This window comes from Lethenteron reissneri, chromosome 15 (assembly GCF_015708825.2).
Source record: "Lethenteron reissneri isolate LAM-NWPU_2019-01 chromosome 15, ASM1570882v1, whole genome shotgun sequence".
Taxonomy (NCBI): Eukaryota; Metazoa; Chordata; class Hyperoartia; order Petromyzontiformes; family Petromyzontidae; genus Lethenteron; species Lethenteron reissneri.
The window spans coordinates 6287638-6309860 of record NC_083793.1 but is presented as its reverse complement, the minus strand read 5'-3'; the positions used below and the strand labels follow the sequence as shown (position 1 = coordinate 6309860).

Here is a 22223-nt window from a genome sequence, read left to right as displayed (position 1 = left end):
CTGCCGTTCGTTTATGACCACGATTAACAGAGAGTGCAGCTTAGCCGTGGAGGACCCTCACGATGTAATTGCACTAATAATTATGACAGTCCATGTTGTTTGATCGGATGTGGCCGAAACATCGAGTGTTTAAACAGAAACACTGTACACTTTTCGGCCAGGTGGCTCGCAGTTGCAGGTTGTAATTTCAAATCCCTGCTTTTAGGGGGGATATAAAAAAAACAATCACAAAACATTGACAGCGTGCACCAAAAATCCACATGCATCGGTCTTCAAACTCCGTGTGACAGGTGGGCGTGCTCAGCAGGTGAGTGGGCGGTGCCCGTGAATTTGTGGGCGGGGCCTGCATCGGAGAAGGCGGGGCCTCTGGCTGCATGCGAGGGGCTCGTGGCCGAGTGGGCGTTGATGTCGTAAAGTGGGTGGTATGGCTTGCCATGTAAACTTTTACAGGTAGGAACAATATGTTCCACACTGCTCACCAGGGATTATTTGTCTGTCTGTTTGTCGTGCATAAATAAATATATAATATAAACAGCTCTTTGATTGGTGGAGACCTGACCTACTGCCGGGTACGGAGAGGGGAGGTGCCTAAGGAAGGAGGGTCAGGGGAGGGGCCTAAGGGAGGGGGGGTCAGGGGAGGTGCCTAAGCAAGGGGGAGGGGCGATAGTTAAAGGGACTGGCTACCTGGCTGGCTGCCTGGCTACCCCAAGTCAAGTTATCTTGTATACAGGTAGGAACAACAGGTTCCACACTGCCCACCAGGGATTATTTGTCTGTCTGTCGTGCATATTTGTCTGTCGTGCACGAATGCGCTGTCCAGCCAAGTTCCTACCTGCCCACTCCGAAGGAACGTGTTACACCAATTCAATCTTGATTTTAAACCATTGTTTTATTTTGCCAGGCAAGGGCCCCACTGAGCTACGTGGCTCTTTTTCAAAAGCGAGCTGGCTCTATAGCAAACAATAGCTCAACGAAGTTGGATCATCACCACGTGGTGATGTATCGAAGCCAAGCGCATGTTTCTAAATGTGGAGGGGGAAAAACCGGAGGACTCGGATAAAAATCCACGCGGCCACGGGGAGAGAGAGACACGCAAACTGCAAATATACAGCAGCAGGCGTCAGGGTCGGGATCGAACCTCCCCAATGAAGTGGCTTATCACGTGGAATGTATAGCAGCCAAATACTACAAAACGCGTGTTTTTAAATGTGGAAGGAAAACCGGAGAAATCCCGGAGAAAAATCCACGCCACCATGGGGAGAGACACTGAAACTCCAAATATAGAGCAGCAGGCGTCAGGGTCGGGATGGAAACCACGACCTCCTGCATACCAGGCGAGGTAGTTAACATCTCCTAGCCACCGTGGCGCCCCTGTGTGCATCTCCCCCCATCTGTGCAGCTTCAGCCTCCCAGCATTGTGGTCGAACTTCGCAATGCGTAAGATGCGATGAGCTCAAAATTGACCTTTGAGGCTTTCAGGTCACTCATGAAACGCGGTTGCGTCGAGTTTTTTTTTCATCCGGATCCCCTCCGAGTTTTCCCCTCCACATTTAGAAACATGCGTTTTAGAGTATTTTGCTGCGACTATACATTTCCACACGATAAGCCACTTCGTTGAGCTATCAATGTGACCAGGTCGCTTCTAAAAAAAGAGCTATACAGCTCGGTGGGCCTTACCTGGTTAAATGCAAAGTCATAATTTGTCGTTAAAATCTTGTCCATCATATAAACTGGTACCCGGCCTGTAATATTCGTAATGTCATGCATTCAATGAATACACGTACTTGGCATATACACACACACACGTGCTTGCATTCAAGTTGGGGGGGGGGGGGGCGGCGACTCCGGGAGGTAAATATTGGCAGTGTGACCAAGCCACCCCCGGATGAAGGGCCTTCCCAAACTGTTGCCAATCCATCAGGATCCTCATCATCACGTGCATGACCCTCGGGGCGTAGCAGTGCCCACGAGTCGCCACCACCAGGCAAACCTATCCCGCGCAAGCCGAGCACACTGAATGTAAGCCAAGCCAAGGCCGTGGTGTCGAAGGCTGGCTTTGATCGTGAGTGTCCAAGCCAGGCCGTGGTTCGCCACCGGTGGGCCGTCGACGATCGCGCGGAAGGGTCCCCTGGCGTGATCTGTTGTCGATGCGTCTGCCCGGGCAGCGTGTCCGAAGAGCCTTCTGTCTCCGCCCCGTTTCATGCACTGCCAGGCATGTGATTAGAATCCTGTGATGTAATAATCCTTACCTTGGAGCTGCACGCCAGCTGATTTAATCGCTCCGTCTCCTCGGTGGCCGGTGGTGCTCTCCGACACGATACGCTCATCGCAAGTTTGACCGCGGAGGAAATGTAAGTTCAAAGTCTTATTCTCCAAAGAGTCTTTATTCGTCTTGTAGCTGGGGCATGACGTCTTGTTTTAAAAGAAACGTTCGAAAGAAATATTTGAAAGTTTGATTATATGAAGTTAATAAAAAAAAGAGATTCCGGGTGCCAAATGCATTCCATTGGGTCGGTATAGATGTAGCTCTGTTTAACACGTAGTCGGATTTCACGACTAATGTTATCCAAGAGGTTTTGGGGTTAGAACGCGTAAATATAAATGTGTCGTTAAACCCAAAAAACCCGCACGGTGTGCATAACGTGCATGCATAATGTATGTCGATTATCCTATATTTAACCCAACCGGTAATGGATATCAAGAGTAATTTATCTCCCCCTTTTCCTCTGGCCTTCGCAGCTGATTGGATCACAAGTAACGACATCGCACTAATCCCTCGAGTTAAGACCGAAGCAGGGGGAGGATGTTTCCACAACTCTGGCGGTCTGCCTGAGGATGCTAGTTGTAATTATAGACGAAACGTCGTACTCGAATTGTACATTTTGTGGGGTTTTACTCTCCATCACACCGGTGTGCTGAACTAGTAACGAATTTGAATATTTTGTTTACGTGACAAACCTTATGAATTGGCTGTGTCGGGTTGGTGGCGTGTTTAACGACACGTTTACGTGATCTCACCAAAAAACCTTTTATAGATATACCTCTGTCAACTATAAATAGAGTGCGACATTTTTCAACAGCAGTGCTACAACTCTTATAACACTGAATTACAGTCGACTGCACTTCACAATAACAGGTTACATGATATCAAGCGACGATGGTGGTGGCACACGGAACAAAACGTGACTGGGCAGGCTTATTGCATGAATACATTAAGGTAACAGAAACACTCCAAGTATGTCCGCATTACGCACAATGCAGTCGAATATGCGGCGTTGATCAAATGGGCAGAGAATGTGATGGCACAAATTCTATAGGGGGTGGAACGATTCACTTCATTGGCAATTCATACATCGTCACGATTCATAAAACCATATACGATAAAAAAAATTAACCGTAAATGTCTCACGCGAAATTCACGCATGTATTGTGAGGATCGGTGCACTCCTATTGTTCGCACTCTGCAAACACAACACTTACAAGACATTCAGACAATGCCTTGGGGTTCAGCGATGACACAGGTCTACTCTGTAAATGTCTTGAACGTAATAATACTTTGGCTGTTGCCTCTCGGGGCTGGACAATACCCCGAGGTTATCTCCATGGACAGACAAACGTGACGCTTCAAATGAAATTTACAAGTAAACGAGACGGCAATGGGCAAGGGGTGATGTCTTGCATGGATGGTCTGAGTTTGCAAATCTGTGAGCTACCAAACAGACGACTGACTGTATCCTCGCATAACATAAGGTTGAGTGTCTGCTAAAGCCCGACGTGTTAATGTATTCCGCAAAGGGCAGTTTCCAAGCAAGTAAATGCTACAATTTAACACGTAGGCTTTCGCGACCAATATTATTCATAATCAACATTTTTGGGTTTAGATCGCGTTATTTATAAATGTGTCGTAACCCTCCACCACCCGACACGGCCAATCAGTAAAAAAAGTGTCACGTTGACAAAAGACAATTAGTTCACTGCTTTAGCCCACCGGTGTGTTGAAGCGTGAAACCACAACATTTAGAATTTGAGTGCGACGTTTCGCTGGTAATTGCATCCAGCATCATCGGGCAATTCGCCAGAATGGTGGAGTGTTACGACACATTTATAAATAACGCGATCTAAACCCAAAAACGTTGATTATAAATGCTACAAGTTGAACAAAATGAATGACCGAACTTATTGTTTATGAACTAAAACGTCGGGTGCCTTTGGTGGCTCAGAGGTGAGAAAGCTGGGCTGCCACAGCCGGCATCATGGCTTCCAAATTGAGGCAGCAGCTGATCATGAAAAAAAATCCATCGGTTTGACTGTCGTACGACAAATAATCTCATGGCGAAGCGTGTGGACAAGTGCGGCCCTCACTGCGTCATGGATTAAAAGTCCACTTGAAGGAATTTCAGACGTCTACTGTCACACACTGCTTTGCAAGATTTCCAAGTGGATTTTTAGTCTCAACATGACGGAGCCCAATTGTTGTGAAATATGGGGGATGTAGAGAATGAATAATAATAATAAACAATAACGAGTAACAGTCAATTGCGCCTTGCACGAGTGCCTGCCACACTGCAAGTTGAAAACACCCTCTGTCAAAGGGTATTTATCTTCAACCATGCTGGTCAGATGGGTTACAAGAACAAAAAAACCCAGATTATAATCAATGAAAAACCTCGGTCCAAAGTTGTGACAGCGAAGTGCAGTTGCACACAATGTACTATTTCCACTGCAAGACATTGGGGGCATTGCGTGGGAACATCTGCTTGTGAATGCTTAATGCTAGCTCCGTGTAGTTCCACAGGAAAGTACACTTCCACGCCTTTTCGTTACACACTTCTAGAAGCTGCACGTCATGCCACCATGGGGGTGAGTTTTTTCTTCTTGTCTCAGTTAAACTCCGCAGCGCATAGGCAGAGCAGAGTAAAAGTGCAGCGCTGCAATGTCTCGCTTCCACCACTGCTGGCGAAATGATCTCTCCACTGCTGAAGGAGCTCTAAAGAACATCGTCTAAAAGGAATCTTGGCCTCCAGATGTCGTTAAAGAGGCGGGAGTGCCCACACTTTACCCCACCGCACACCGATTGTACATCGAACAGGGAGGGGTGTTTCCACCTCTGCACTGCTGGGCGAACAAGAGACGGACGTAGGGATTTAAGAAACCTACCGCTCCGTTGTGTCAACTGGCGGGGCCCGAAGGTCGAACCAACGAGCCTCTGGATTGCAAGTGCGGTGTGTACATGGTGCTGAGCATTCATGAGACTCGGGCCAGCGTCTCACCGTTTAGGGTAGAGAGCTTCATTTCGTGTTCCCGGTATTAAGCGATTCACGTGAGCACGATCGTGTCAATGTCCCAGCAAACTGAACGTGGGCTTGCCAGGGCACCCATTAAAACTCCCTGGTCAACAACACACTGGAGATAGAGAGGTATCTTCTTGGTTCTTTCGGTAAAGTCACGTAGAACGGAAATAATAAAATTAAAACATAAAATAATTCTCACGACGTTTCGGCCACAACGCAATGCCGATGGTTGAGTGAGTCATTCAGACTGTACTACTCGACAGACCTGTTCTCCACCTGAGGACGGCTGCTTGCGTTGTGGCCGAAACGTCGTGAGAATTATTTTGTTTTATTTTTATTATTTCCATTCTACGTGACTTTACCGAAAGAACCAAGAAGATGAATCCCTGCAGTCACGAAAGCTTTAAATCGAAAGAGAGGTAGTTTATCCCACCCACTGAAAGCCTGAGACATCTCTCCTGCACGTGTAAATCTCAAAGACGCTCCTTCCTAAGCGACTGCATTTTGTTTTCTTATTTTCGCTGCAGGAATGCCCTTCGCGAGGTTCGAGGATGCGGTATTATTCACGAAGCTCGCCAGAGCGCGCACGCGAGTAGGGGGTGGTGGGTGGTGGTGGTGTGAGACGAATTGGCGCTTTGCTTGTGTTGATGCACCACCGCTCGTGGAGAACAAATCGCGACGCGGCGAGACTTACGATCTCGCCCGGCCGCATACGGAGGTGTGCAGCGGCCAACACGAACACTGCCGATGTGAGTGGTCGCAGTGCGGGTGGTCAAGGCTTCGGCTGGGCTGACGTGACCGGTGAGAAAAGAGATACTTTGTCTACTGCGCCAAATAATATATTTATACCCGCCTGGGATACGATGGCCCTGGGGCTTTTGATGAATACGTCCTGTGCAAGCGGTGGCAAGGAAACGTTCGTTGCACAAATGATTAAAACGCGTAATGAAAGGCACGCACGCAAAGCCATCCCAGCGAGAAGCCCCTTGCCTCTGGAGTGTAATGATCATTCCAGACTGAAACTTGTTACAAGCCGCAGCGAATTTCGTGGAACGATGAGGGGGGTAAACAATGTGTCAGTTGTTAATGGGATGTAGCGAAGGAAGCGTTGAGGATGTTTATCCGCAGGAGAAAGGGGGAGGCTGCTATAGGTGGGGCGCGTGTGCAACGTGGAAGAGGGCCGGTTGCCGGCAGGAGCTTTTAGGAGTTTCGTCTAGAAGGTCCGTGACCAAATGGAACGCCTAAAGCCAGATGGTGGGAAGATCCTTCTCAGTGGTCCTTGAAGGCCGTAGCCGACTTGACGTGGGATCTAGCGGAGGGAAGCGATGGCTAGAGGTGCCATCAAGCACTGGCCATGAATACAGATTGATCGTAATAAGTTCATGGTAAGCATTGATTTGCATTGTCTTTTAAAGAAAATCAGTCTTTAGATATGAATATCATGCAAAGCAAAACTAGATCATTGCTGCCGATGGTTGCAGTGGTATAAACGACGCTCACAAAATGAAGAGTTGGTCGACATTCAACACGCATTCAGCTGGTTACAAATCACACAAAAAACCCGAGATTGTTGATATGTGACTGTGGAGCACTGTTTTGCAAAGGCAGTTTTGAGTTTTTTTTGTTACAAAATACATTTAACACAGGATGGCCGACAAGATGGCAGAACGTGTTGCATCCATTCCTCTGTTTATTGTGGGGGTTTTGTTAACCCCCATTTTATTTTATCACGAATATCACCCACGAGCTAATTCTCTTGCCCACGTGTAGATGTCACATTGGGTCGCCTTCCAGCGGGCTGCTTCGTTCGTACGGGTCACAGCCATGTCTCGACGTTCACATCGAGGTTGGCGAGCGAGGCCCCTGGACCCCTTCAGGGATGATGAGCCTCGTGGTGAATACTGAACCTGAAGCGCTGCCGGCGAATGATGATGATGACGATGAAAGTGAGCAGCGAGTGTGACTGTGCGGTCCGTGGTTTAAACATTTCATGGTGACCGCAGTCGTATGGAAGAGGTGATGGAGACTGCATCTGCTGCGTGACGCTCCTAATTAGCTGCACCTGATCAATGCAGCTGGCTGTATATGAACCCGTCAATGATTATTATTGATAAGCGTAAATAACTGACGAGTTGATTTTTGGAAGTAAAACCAACATGCAGTGCCTGTACGATCCACCAGAGAGCAACATCATCACTCCCCCCCCCCCCCCGTACACTTTGGATTGCAACTCACAAGTCGGGACTCTTTTTCGCATCCGACCCTGAACAACGGAGCAGCCGTTTCTTCATTTAAACATGCAAAAAAAATATCCCTTGCGCTACTCTCTCATTCAAAGTGTGTACTGCAGAGGCTGTCGTCATTTCCCGACAAGAGTGCATCGTGAAACATGCGCACGCGGTCGCTTCGTTCAATGCCGTCGGGGTTTCTCGAAGAGTCACGTGGCGGGGTGGTGGGGGGGTTGTGGTTTCGGGCAGATGTGTTTCCTCTTTGTTGTGTGGCCCAGGGAATATTCGGCCACAATGTACGCAGAACGCCGAGTAAGTCGGTGTCCCTTACCGCGGAGCAAACGCAACGGGAGCGCGATTCAAGAGCCGAATCGCTCACAGGGCTAAACCTAATAAATTAACTTGAACTCTCTCATTACCCACGTGGCAATTCTAGTCGTCGTTCTCGTGGCAACACGGTGGGCGGCAAACTTTTATTTTTATGACCAAAGAAAATCTCGTGCACGATAGAGGCGTTTTAAAAAAAGATGTAGGGCTGTTTTTGTTCTCGTAATTCCAGTGGAACCGATGTCCTCTCAGTAAATAACGAGCGATACATGTTTCAGCAGGGCAAATCGCTGCAAGCAATTCCAGGTTGTTGTGCTCGTGTTTTACTGGAAGCAATGGTGAAGAAAAAGTGTCATCACTCCCCAGGTGCCGCACAAACAAACCCAGGTGTCGCTGTCCGATCCGCGCGCAGGAGGCGTTCCGCCAGGCCACGTTTTTTTTTAATGAGCACAAGCGAGAGTCCCCTTGTGTGCGTAAATTTACACAATTGACACTTCGAAGGGGACAATGGCCACTAAACGCCTCCGATTTAGCACCGGTTGGCCACGTACGGTGTGAAAGAAGGTTCAACATACTACTTTTGAGCACTCATGCAATTGTTAAAACAGTGCGGATTTCTCCTCGACACACCGGTGGTGCTGAAGCGGTCATAAATTAGCACGTTCGTTCGCGTAACAAAAACATTAATCGTTTGCTTATTTATTCAGGAAAGCCACAATGACTTTTTCAGGAAGGGTTCTGCATTGGGGGTTCTTATTTTTAAGACGTTTTCAGGCAATAATTGAGTGGTTTATACAAGGGGGCGAAAACCAGAGCATCTGGAGAAAACCCACCACGGTCGCATGCGGGCCAACACTCCGTCCCCGTACAGATGGAAACAGATGGAGAGTAATCAACTTGCTGCACTGCCATCTCCTGGCGAGCCAGGGCGTGGCACCTCGACGCCCACGGGGGAGTTTTACAACGTCGATCCGCCAACCCTCGCTGTGTCTCCACAGTGCTGGATGACAGGCCACGTGTTTAGCCACCACTGCCCAGCGCGACGCTTTATTAATTGGTGGAAAAGGGTGCACGACACACATTTTATTCACGCGATCAGATCCCCAAATCAATAACGGATTGTGAACGAGTGTTTAAACAAACAAAAAAATCCCCACCAAGTTGCGTACAGCTCCCACCTGGAATCACATCACCTTGGCACGCGTACGTGAGCGCGTGGCGTGTGTGTGTGCGAAAGTTGGTGTCAGTATTACCGGTCTGCCGTGCTAAGCTAATAAATCGCTCTATCTGTCGGCACCCGGAGCCCACGGTCGCACAGTTTAACGCTGCCTGCGACGGTTACCCCGTTAGTAATTGAACCACGAGCACGGTGACCACGACTTCTCGTCATCAGCCGGCTTGTGCTGGCCATGACCGCGCCGTTGAGCATTCCCGTTCCGTTTGATCCGTCCGCCGCGCTTCGATAGCGACATCTCGAGGCCTGCGCTTGGCAGGCTGTGATAGGTGGCAACAATCACTCGCCCGTCACCACCGCTAGCCTCTCGTTACCTTACGATTGTTATCAACTACAAATGAAAAGTTCTGTTTTTTTTTTTTCATGGCAATTCGTCTTGATGCAATAGTGAGAGCTGGTTACAATTGCCCTTGTGCATGCCACGTATTGCCCAAAATTCACGATTCTCAATCCCCTGATGAATTCGGTTAGGTGCATGGCCATAGTAGCGATCCATGCTCAATAACCGTCGCATAACTCCTTCCACTGACAGTAATGGTATAAATATTTCAATAGGTATTAGCTCAACTGCCACAAAAGCAAGAGTGATGTACTATATATATGAACGAAACTCAAAACTACCTCAATGCCACATAATTGTGCCTTAGTGTTTAGTATAAAAAAAGTTCCTACAATGAAATGTCAATTACCACCAATTCTTGCAGAATGCATCAAAATCCAAGTGTGGTTTCCACATCATTAATGAATAATACTATTTAAAAAATAACCTCCTACATAAGTAACGTGAAGCTACACCGAACGCACATAACCTCAACAATCTACGACAGGTGATCCCCGGCTTGTTCTAGTTTTTTTTCATACTTTATAATGCCGGCGGTCAATCCAAACGTACGTATCGATACAAAAAAAAAATCTAAACACATCCGGTCGTAGTAAAATACTATCTCATCGTCACAACGCAAAGAGATTTCTCAGCGCGGACGTGAGCAGACGTTTTTTTCCCCCCAACCAACGCAAATGAACGAACGGAGCAAACCGTCGGAGGAGTCGCAGGCCCTCCTCGGATTAATGATCGTCGCGGGTCCGAGGTTCGCGGGGGAGCAGGAGCCGGGGTCCAGCAGAGTGCCACGGAGTCAGATGAGCTTGTAGAAGAGTAGGCATGCGGCTGTGACCCAGTGGCTGGCCCAGTCGAGGCTGGACCACGTGGCGATAGTGTGAGCCATGTTGTAACCCTGCGGGGGGGGAGGGGGGGATACCAGTTGCACATCTTCAAAGCGGTGCCCCATTCTTACCCAATTACACATTTGAAGGTTGGCTCTCAGTTATCCGGGATAATGAGAGTGAGGGACGGCCCAGATAAATAAAAAGCCATGGTTAAATAAAACATGTTCATGTTAGGCTATAACTCTATTTTTATTTGCGTATAATTGGGTGGAGGGGGGAGATGCAGAATGTGTCATCTGTTTTTATTGTTTCTTAGTGTGGTTGGTCACAGTCATAAGTGAACAGCAGCTCACAATGGAATCGGCGTGTACACGTCGCAAGCACGGATAATTCGCAACCCGGATAATGAATCTGCACACTGATAATTATCGAGTTTTTAAAAATGTGTTCGTCGTAACTTTTTGGCATTCTGGTTTGTACACTTGTTGCTTACGACTCGTGATTTACTTTCATATCATCGGCAATTATTGATCCACCGCTGCAGGCCTCCCCCACCCCCCCAAGCCGTCACCATCCCTTAAGGTCATACGATATAACGATCCATCTATCTCGTGCACACGAGCTGATCACATCGCTCCATCTCCATGGTAGATGTCCTCTTGAGTGCATTGTTTTCTTTGGCTGCCACTCCAACCATCATTCTAGCTACCTTCCCACTTCATCATTTTCCTGCCAATGCCCATTTAACCTTTTCCCATTCCGATGACGTACTTGTACGTAAAATAAAAATAACTTTATCGGTACGTCTTCACGTCGGAAGATGTACAGAGGCTCCCACAAGGCTACGCGGGAGGGGTGTGTGGCAGTTTGGCACCAGCTATCATAGAGTGGCGGTCGTGTTGCTACAGTTTTCTGTGGTGAGTACAATGTTTTTAAAAACAACGGCACTTTGCCTCTCTAAATAAAATCACCGGCAACCGCTTGTGCGTGTTCTGACATTCAGCGGTGAACAGGACACCCACCCTGCAACTTGCAGACATCTCGGAACGGGAAAGGCTTCATGATGTTTGTATAGTGAACGTTGATTTGCTGTTTTCATCTCCCATTGATTTTATCAAAATCTCCCTTGCAAAGGAAATTGTACCGATGAGCTTTCCGCTGGTTTTATAATTAAAGCAAATCAATCTATCGCCCTATCCGTCTGGCTGCCTCTATCCAATTTTGAGAAGCACAACCGCAAAAAGAAACATTGCAAGCGTTGGTAAACAAGAGTACGTTAGGATCCATGGCTGTGAAATGGAAAAACCGTGTTTTTGAGTGCGGGATACACTGGAAGCCGCACCAACAGTCGAGCTGCCACGTGCCGTTCTTCCCCTCGTGAGTATTAAACGCTCGTCAATGCCGCAGCTCCACTCGCTCTCCGGGAGCTCGTAACTCCGGCTCGCAAAAAGGTGAACGACGACTCCTCGGCTATTCCGGTATCGGGCGGAAGGTGCGACCCCGCGTTAATCGAACAATTGGAATGCGAGAGCAGCGCTTTAATCAGCGTTCTCGCCCCAACAGACGCCCCCCCCCCCTATTTATTAAAAGGCGAGCCGTCTCTCCCAAAGGATCAGCCAGGTCTGGCGAAACAGCGCCCGGCGCCGAGAATGTAATCTCCCGCGCATCGCTCCTGCATCCCAATTCACAAATTACCCACCTGAGCGTTGTTACCTGCAGCTTAGGAAGCCTCGCAGGAAGTTGTTAATGTCACTGAGTATCGGCTCTTGTAGGCTGCTGCAAGGGTGGGGGGGGGCTACGTCTGTGTCCTCTCTCAATTTTGGTCAATTTACCATCTAGGAGCACCCTAAAAACTCACGGTTGTTGCCAACCACAGCCACAGTCACGTCTGCGACGTGCGAATGTGAATCTGCGAGTATAATTTATCCTCTCTTTGTCTATTTTTTAACTACAGTAAAACCTTGGATTGCGAGTAACTTGGTCTGCGAGTGTTTTGCAAGACGAGCAATTTTTTAAAATAAATATTCATTTGATAAACGAGCAAGGTCTTGCAATACGAGTACTGTAGTGCGTACAGTATACGCTTTGTCTGCCGAGCGTCACGTGATCACAACTGAGCCGATGGTTCTTCTCTCTCTTTCTCTCGCTGCTGGATTGTGGGTAATCGTCTCCCATGCTCGGTCTCAGTCGGCGTGCCTCACTCGTATAGTCAACATCCGTGCGAGCGTATACTGTTTACTATAGTGTTGTGACCACGAGTGTGCGTAAAGCATGTTTTTATTTTGTGTCCAAGTGTAGCGACTGTTCTTTAGTAGCTGTACTGCAAGTGAAAGTCATCCTACACAATAACCTTCCTCCTCCTCTCTCTCGTCTCCATCACACCAGCCACGATTAAATGTAATTAATACATTTTATTAATTTATATTAAATTGAAATAATAAAAATATAGAAAGGTATTTTGTATTAATCATTTTTATATGAATACAGTATTTTTGGGTTGTGGAACGAATCATCTGAGTTTCCATTATTTCTTATGGGGAAATTCGCTTTGATACACGAGTGCTTTGGATTACGAACACGTTTTCGGAACGAATTATGCTCGCAATCCAAGGTTTTACTGCATCTCTATTTTGTTGTTCTATACCACGAGCACTGCCCGCGCATTTACGCGGGATGCACGGCCGGGGTGGAGGGTGGGGGCAAAGGGGGGGGCCGTGACGTCAGCGCGATGCACCAACCCGGCTCAACGCTGTGGGATGCGGGTGATGTCATCGCGCAGGTGTGCGCGGTGGTGACGTCACCCAACCCCCAAACCCCAAGCCTTGCTTACCTCCTCCTCGAGAGATTCAGAGTCCGTCTCGAACAGGGAGCCCAGGTAGGTGAGGTGGAAGAGGGTCAGCGCTCCAAAGCAGAGGTTTGCCAGCCGCACCCACACCGTCTGGGGAGGCAGGACGGTGGGCGTGAGACATCTTTACATGTATGTTGAACTTCTTTCGCGTCGTACGTACGTAGGCAACCGTGCTAATCGAAGGTGCGGGGGGGAAGGACAGCAAACTAAACACAAGAAGCAGTTCTAAACAAATTATTTTTCAATCTAGATTTAAAAGCGCAAATCTCCAGTGGCTTCTTTTTTTCTTTAGCGTCTTTTTACAATTCTGTTGCAATTGAAAGAGTAAAGAAGATGGCAGGTGACTGAAAAATGATGATGGAGGGAGAACGGTTAAGGTTGAAATCAAGCTTGTGAAACCAAGACAAGGAAATAACACGGTGGTGATTCGGAAAAGTTAAGGGAGTGAACGGGGACAAGACGGGAGCTCGTACTCGGTGATGAAACGCGAGCGTGGAAGGAGATGGGAGTATAGGGGGGGAAGACAGGAGCCCGTGGTGGGGTTAGAGGCAGCAGTCAAGGGTCTACAAGAGAAACGATCGAGACTGATCGAAGCAGTGTTTCCCGACCTAAAGAACGAGATCCACCGCGGATGAGGTGTGAGGGAAGGGACAGATGACGACGATCCACCAGATGATGGCACGGAGACATTTCCACGTGGAACTCTACAGCTTGCAGCATTAGAGGATGGCCCTCAGAAGACGACGTCACAAACCTACTTTTGAAGACCCTTGAACACCTCACTTTACCCACGCTTTATCCCGGTAAAGATTGCCCATCGCTTGTTAACACAAGTCGATATAAACAAAAATTCAGAGCTGAAATGTAGCCAAATTCCGTATAACGCCAAATTTTAAACGATGAGAGTATTTGCGTGCAGTCATTTGGTGATCGGGCGAAGACCGTCAAGTCACTGCAGCTGAGAACCAGGGTTCATTACGGGCGGCTGAAACCCAAAATCAGGGATATCCGTGTCCGCCGGCTCGGTGCTCCGACCCCTGAATCGACTGGTCACTTGAGAAAGTACTTCTTGGTATCGTGTGGATGGGTCTGGAGTTCCCATCTCGCTCACCATCTGGACCGCGTGCTTCCTTCCCTCGTTTTTAAATCATTAAGTGAGTTGCGGTGCTCCCCTATCGGCGATCATTTCATCTCTCTGTCTTCTTTATAGCCATTTGTCGTCATATGAAATCCCTACAAACCGTAAATTTACATACGCGCGTTGCTTTTTACATGCACACACCTAGCTAGGCAGGTCATACATCTTCAATGTACCGGATTTGTAAACAAATGCGACCAACGCAATAACCTGAAGCGAACCACATCCGTACTTACGATGAAATAGTAAAAAAAATTAATGAGCAGCGCTCTGCAAAATCAACACCAGGGACGGGGTAGGGGCAAACTGGTGAAGACGTAAAAATATATTAAGTAAAAAAAATATTGCAATTCATCACAAACAAATTTTACAAAACAGCTCTCCCGAGACACATTTCATTCTTTTTTATAATAAAATTATGATGTTTTATTTTTATTATTTCATTATTTCCCTTCTACGTGACTTTACCGAAAGAACCAAGAAGAAAAAAAGAATGAAATGTTTCTCGGGAGATCATTTTATTATATTATGTTTTATTTTCTAATTGTATTATTTCCCTTCGATGTGACTTTACCGAAAGAACCAAGATCATGAATCCCTGCAGTCACGAAAGCTTTAAATCGAAATTTCATTCTTTGGATCGCAAATGTGGCCCGCGACGGGTTCCGGGATGCGCGGCTCGGTCACCTGCTTGTGCCGGTGCTGGCAGTCGGGCCGGCATCGCCGGGACAGGATGCACGCGCCGAATATGCTCGCCAGCTTCTTTCTCAGCACTGCGGCAGCCCACGGGACGGGACGGGAGCGTGAACAATCGCGAGCACACAGCCGCCCGCTACGCCTGCGATGATGACGACGATGACTTAGGCTGGGATGGAGGGGGGCGAATGTGAATGGGTAAAACTAAAAGTTTGATAATTGCTGTCGTGAGGAAACATTCCAAGCAAGTGATGATGATGGTTGAGAGGGATATGGCAGTGGTAGTGATTATGATGGTAGTGATGACAGTGATGGTGGTTATAAATGATAATTATGGCGATGTTGGTGATATTGATGATTATGGTTGTGGTGGCTGATCATGGTGATGATGGTGGTAATGCTAATTATATGGTGATTGCGCCGTCGTCATAATCATGGGGCTCGTGATACGGCCATACATAGGCCTGTTTGTGGAGATAGATTAATATTTGACCATGGGGATCATTATGGTAATGGTGCGAATAGATTTCGCCCCGGTGGTGAAGATGGTGGCGATCGTGTTGACGGTTACCATTACGGTGATCATGATTTGGTCACGGTGAAGATATGGTATTAATGATAATAACAAAACATGGTGAATATTTGGTCATGGACTGACAATTCTGAACAATGAGCATCCCAATTCCTCACCGTGCTCCGTGTAGGTTACTAGTCCGAGTGACAGCAGAACAGCGCCCAGGTGAAAACTCAGACCCTGTTGTGGGAGCAAAGGTACAGGCCATAAATATAATTTATTCTGACGGTGGCGGTGGCATTCATACATTAATAGATTTCTGCCATTAAATCCATAAATTCATTCATGTCCTTACTGCAATATAGAGAAATATAATGGGACAATTAGACGAAAAAATGTGTTTTGTTTTTATAAAGTGTTGCCGTGGTTCAAGCAACTTGCATCACAAATCGCTGAAGAAAGGCCAACGCTGGAAGGCAGCAGCCGGCCAGGCCAGCGTTACCAACAATTGCCTAAGCTCCACAGTCCTCTCTATATTAAGATGTTTTCGGCCATTAAAGGAGAGTTTATCCAGGAGACGATGATGATCATGAGAGACTCACGTGCAGGAGGGCGCTGGCAGCGTACGTCACCAGGATGGCAGGGAATGTGCCGAGCTGCACAGTATTCTTAAAGACATCTGCCACGGGAGGTCGGGGATGCACAACAACACACAACGTAAACGGTCAACAAGCAACGGCGCAAATTGTTATTTTCAGTTATGTATTGTATAATATAGCGTTGAATAGGGACCCCCATATCGTAAAGGGACACAGCCAATTAGTAAGGTTTGTCACGTAAACAGAACGTGGCCAATTCGTCACTAGTACAGCACACCGGTGCGTTGGAGAGCAAAGCCACAACACTTACAATCTGAATACGTTTCGCCGATAATTACAACTAGCTTCATCAGGCGACAGCCAGATTTGTGGAGAAATCCTCCTGTTTCGTTCCTTAAATAGAGGGGTGATGGCATCACTTGTGAGCACTTCTTGGCGATGTGGTGGGAGGGATTAATGAATGCATATACATGACAATCGGTATCCATTGCCGGTTGGGTTATTTATATGGTAATCGACGTACATTATGCATACACATTTATATATTTACCCGATCTAACCCAAAAAAACCTGTATTATGGACGGTCGCGGAAGCCTACGTGTTAAACGGACGTGCGTTTCTCTGTGTGATTGGCAGTTCACCAGCATTGATTCAAACAAGGCCGACTGCTGATGAGACACTGTATGTCGAATTTGGCCCACAGTTTGCTTGTCTTGAATCAATGCTGCTAAAATGATCAGAATCAGAAGTTGATGCACTCTCAGAAGGCTGTGTGGCTGATGGGTTGCAACATACTTTTATTTTTACGTGGAGGCACGGATACGTGACGGGAGGCAGCGCCTGCTTATTTATTTCGTCAAGACGCAAGACAGGTGTATGTGCAGTGGGACACCTGTAATCTGGACCAACACGCGACAATTCGTATTTAGAAGCGTGCACCGACCGCTGTGGTAAAATATGGTCGAAACAATCTTGATTTGAAGCTTTCGTGACTGCGGGAATCCATACTCTTTGGTTCTTTCGGTAAAATCACGTAGGTAGAAAAATAATAGATCACGACGTTTCGATCGCAAAACACAAGCAATCGTCATCAGGTGGGACAACTACAGCAATTTTTTCTTGTTGTGACTTTACCGAAAGAACCAAAGAATATGGTCGAAACAACCTCCCAGTGTTTTTTCTTCTTGGTTCTTTCGGTAAAGTCACGTAGAAGGGAAATAATAAAAATAAAAATATTAAAATAATTCTCACGACGTTTCAGGTGAAGAACAGGTCTATCAGACGGCTGCTTGCGTTGTGGCCGAAACGTCGTGAGAATTATTTAATATTTTATTTTTATTATTTTATTATTTCCCTTCTACGTGACTTTACCGAAAGAACCAAGATGAATCCCTGCAGCCACGAAAGCTTTAAATCGAAATTTAACCTCCCAGTGACCGATGTGGCAACACGTGGAGCCGTGTTTGCAGTGGTGAACGTCGTAGACTATGAAGACAGTTGCCTGAGTTGGGCTCCCGACCACGGCTAACATCGGCGGAGAGTGATAGCTAAAATCCCTTCCTTGACAAGCCGACACCAAACAGCGTGGGGTGGTGAAGTATAATCCAACAACCCCGATGACTGGAACGGCATTGGCAATCCATAATTCACGGGAAGATTGACAGGGCTGTAAATGAAATTGCACAGAAAAGGAAACCGCATCTCAAGGCGCTGTACAAATCGGGGAAATGTGTCAATCTAGAGAGCAAGAGAGTTTGAAGAGATTTTTTTTATAGCAGGGAATAAGGGACGGGGGTGGGGGGGGGGTGCAATTGAGACGACATTACGGTAGAAGGGCACTTCATTGAGAGGGAGACCCGAGGCACACGAGTAGAGGAAAAGTCTTGGGCCTGGGATGGAACCGAGTAAGGCTCTGAGCAGTGTGTGCAACAGGAATGTAATGTGAGGCGGTGGGAACAACAGGGGAGTGAGCGACCTCTCGTTGAGTGATGGTTGACCGAGTTTAGAGAGGAGGCCTCGGTTATCGGAACGAGATGAGAGGGGGGAAGAGGTAGGTAACGTTCTGTTCGTGGACATTAAACCAACATTTTTGTTTTGGCTTTTCCTGAAATATTTCTTTTGTTTTTGACACAAATCCATCTCCATTTGTCGAAAGAGTAAAGTTCCACGGGTGCTGTCATCATCAATATTTACAGCGCCGATGTTGAACCGGCGCATTTCGGGCCCATTATTATTAATATTGAACATTCAAGCTTCCCATTTATCTTTTGAAGGCCAGAATTTTAAGCGAGAGCAGAGGCTAAAAATAAAACTAATTATACCACACAGTGAAAGAAAACAACTTAACTTTTAAAAAATATATTATTTGCAATGTCAAAGCCGATGTTACATTGAGACTGACAGAAGTTGAAGCGAACATCTCGAACCATGGCTTTAAATAGAACCTACGCTCTGCTAAACGCATCACGATGGTAATGAAGACAAAATAATGAGTAACTAACACAAGAAAGTCTTACTGGCTTAGATTTAAAATATGAAAGTAATCAACTTTTAGCTTTTTTCGTCTTTTTAACAAAACATATATACAAGTTATTAGAATGGTATAGCCAATCTTGGCATTTAATAATCTTCGTTTGTTTGACTTTTTTTCATCAGTTTTTCTTTTAAATAATCCCTTCACTCATTGCTTTGTAACAGATTCACATTTACATTGTAAAAAAAATTCTAATTAAAGGCAACTCTAAGTGCCAAAATAAAAGTTGACATGCACCTATACCTGCATAGGTCCAAAACAAAGAATAATCGTCTTTCCGATCAATATTATTCAGCAGTATTTGTTTAATCAAGAAAACCCTGGACTTTTTGTGACCTCCTGGGTCTCTGGGATACCAGATGTTGTTGCCAAAGATCACTCCATCTAAACTATGGAGCCCTGTACAATTGAAAATTGGAGGAAAAAACCATCACGCGAACCCCGGTCATCCTCGCAGCGGCTTTCGGCTGGCCATCGAACAAAGATGGTCACTGCATCGCGCGTTTTCAGATGCGCTTTTGTGGCCGTCTGGAACGCTCTTCCTTCCGATTGTTAGGAAGCCACTGGAGCCATGCACTTTTAAATCTAGATTGAAAACTCCTTTCTTCAGAACTCCATTCTGTGTTTAGGTTGTCCTTCCCCCGCATCTCCGATTAACACGGTTGGCTACGAACGGTGTGAAAGAAGTTCAACATACACACTTACAAAAAAACAATATTATTAATAAGTGTGAATCTAATAATACATCTCTAGGTTTGTGAGTTACTGATGGCCCGTTGTCAATCCATTGCTGGGTGAAGACTTACCCACATCCGTGTCAGTCATGGGAGTTGTTTGACCATACTTCACCATTTCTGTCAGTGTCGATTGGTGAAGTGGAGGACCCAGGACCGGTTCCAGATGTCACTCTCCAATTACGTTAGCCGTGGCCGGGAATCAAACTCGGGTCATCCGTTTCACAACGCAGCGCGAGCAAAAAACACCGGCGCCGCCACTTCTGCACAAGAGAGTCGCGTGTTTGCAGTACTGTCAGCCGCGATGCACGTGTATTCAGGCACCACGTCGCTGGCCGATCTGAGCACTGCGACTGGGAACTCACACGTGTTGAGCCAGCGAGACATGGGAATGTTCCAGCTTGTGACGACTTCCACCATGGACCTCGGCACTTCAATGTTGAGCGGATGGGAGACGTCCATGTCCCTAAACATGTAAACACGTCACAACAAGTTACTCACACGTCACAGCTTGTACGTTGAACGTCTATTGGCACCGTACGTAGCGAACCGTGTGAATAGGAGGAGCTTGCATTGACAGTTGGGGCAATGCCATTAGCAGGCAACTTTGTTGGCTGCCTTTGTCTCCCCCATGCTGATGCTTACACAAGGCCACGGGCACTCAGTTTAAGGCTGAGCTGACATAAGGGAGGCCGGGACAGGGTTCCGATATCGCCCCGCCACACTGATGTTAGCCATGTCCGAGAGTCGAACCCAGGTTGTCAGATTCGGCAGTGAAGTGCGTGTTAGCATGTACGCCACAGCTCTCCAAATGCTACACGTCACATGTTGCACACACACCATCACACGCGTCACCCTGGAATGATTCTGTTTGGAGAGATCTCGACAGCAATTAACATCGCTGAAGTTTATCATAGTTGACCGGCAAACGTATTAAACCACATCCTGGTCTAGTTCAGCGTGAAGCTAGGGTTATTGTTAATGTTTGTGCATGTGCATACACGCGCTTTATTACACGCTTGCTATGCCCTGGAGATTCAAATGAATAGTTTTTAAAAAGTAGATTGTTTTTACTCTTCTATTGGCTTCATATCATTCTCAACTCTTGTGGAGCAGCGCATCACCCTCCATGTGTTTGAGAACGGTACGCAGAAGGAGATATTGCAGAACTACTTCTGCCAAGCTGTATTTTTTTTTATCCATAACCAGGACACGCTTTTCTGCGTGTCGTGCTGCAGACAAATGTTTGTTTCGTGCGAGTCAAACTTGACTCTTTATAAAAAAAATCCTGACAGCCTCGGTTTAGCCAAAATAAAGCAATGAAAAAACAAAATGTATCATGATAGATTTTTGTTGTGTGCAGTCGTGAGTGACGGGACTGAGTCCAACTTATACAACACAGGAGAAATCGGTTTAATCATGTGACCGAAGCCTGGATTCGAACCCAGGTTATTAGTGGTGCTACTCAATACTCTCAACCTCTGAGCAATTGTGCCAGCTCAAAAGAAATAGCAAAAAAAAAACAATTTACTTGCCGGAAATTGGTACCGCTATGTGAACATGGAGCTGGCCTGGGCCGGGGGGTGGGGGCTGCAGGGGTGGGGGCTGGGGGGGGGCTAGGGGAGGCGGGGGGGGCTGAGGGGGGGGCTAGGGGAGGTGGGGGGGGGCGGGGGGCCGTGTTTAATTTGTACAAAGCAATACCCTCAGCATAAAGCCAGGGTTATCGTTGTTGTTCGTGCGAGTGCATGCACATACTTCATTGCATGCTCACTATGCCCGGCAGCTTAAATTTACAGCAATTGCACAATTTGTTCTAGGGTTGTGTAATTGGCATAGACCGAGTGACCACAGCCCGAAAGCAAAGTTTCCTAAACTCCAATCCCCATGCTCTACCACGGGTCTGCCTGCCTTTCCACACTTGTCATTATTTTCAATTCGAATCGCAGTCAATGTTTGGTTTTATCTTCTTCAGCCGTCCGTCGCGAACGACGATGACTTGCGGAGAACAGCTAGCCGGCGGCATTTCCCTGCGCGCCGGTGGGATGAGAGGCACAGCCCTCAAAGCGGAAGCGTCAGCCACGCCGCGCATCTTGCACACCGTCAGCCGTCGCACATGCAGATTGCGTCTCGCAGTCGCCGAGGGAACCACAGACAAAACAAAACCACGGCGCTTGCCAGCGGGGCGGCCACTGGGGGACCACCGCAAGTTCCACGCCGGCGTCCTGGGTAGCAAGTGTTATTTCCGAATTGCTCATGCCTCAAAAGTACAGAAAACGGATATTATTCCCCACAAACTTTGCTTCATCAGAGCAGTGATTTTTTTACAAATTGAAGCTCAGTTATATGCAGTCCTACAGTGATAAGAAGTGAAGTGTTTTATGATGTAGTTTCGTGTAAGAATCACTGCCATTGATACAGTGCTACAGTGAAATGCAGTGAAGCGTTTGTTGACTTCGTTTTGTGCCAGATTCACTGCCATTAATACAGTGCTACAGTTAAATGCAGTGAAGTGTTTTATGACGTAGTTTCGTGCAAGAATCACTGCCATTAATACAGTGCTACAGTGAAATGCAGTGAAGCGTTTGATGACTTCGTTTTGTGCCAGAATCACTGCCATAATACAGTGCTACAGTGAAATGCAGTGAAGTATTTGATGACATACTTTTGTGCAAGATTCACTGCCACTACATTTACACGAGATACAATTATACTCTGCTCGATTTTTTCGTAAATATTACAGCTTCCGTCCTAGGACGGGCAAAGAAGCTAGTAAAAAATAAAAAACAGGGCCGAACAGCAAGGATTATTACTCATACTCGCTCCACAATTCCTAAGCAGCATTGCTCACGTCAGAGAGAGTCGTGCTCTCATTTTTGTGTGTGTGTGACATCAACATCGGCCCAAGCCATTATCAGC

The 22223-nt window shown here is 46.9% G+C and overlaps 1 protein-coding gene across 2 annotated transcripts in view; it reads right to left on the bottom strand.

Moving 5' to 3' along the window:
* Window positions 1–5639: 5639 nt before the first annotated feature.
* Window positions 5640–22223, bottom strand: part of PORCN (porcupine O-acyltransferase) — a 113623-nt gene continuing 97039 nt past the window's right edge. For both annotated transcript variants that reach the window (XM_061551907.1, XM_061551908.1), the window contains 6 exons: window positions 19673–19773; window positions 16043–16119; window positions 15617–15680; window positions 14918–15003; window positions 13075–13182; window positions 5640–10312 (listed from right to left, as the gene is read on the bottom strand). In XM_061551907.1, the coding sequence (XP_061407891.1) occupies window positions 10214–10312; window positions 13075–13182; window positions 14918–15003; window positions 15617–15680; window positions 16043–16119; window positions 19673–19773 (535 nt within the window). In that variant the 3' untranslated portion in view covers window positions 5640–10213. The remainder of the gene's footprint in view (window positions 10313–13074; window positions 13183–14917; window positions 15004–15616; window positions 15681–16042; window positions 16120–19672; window positions 19774–22223) is intronic.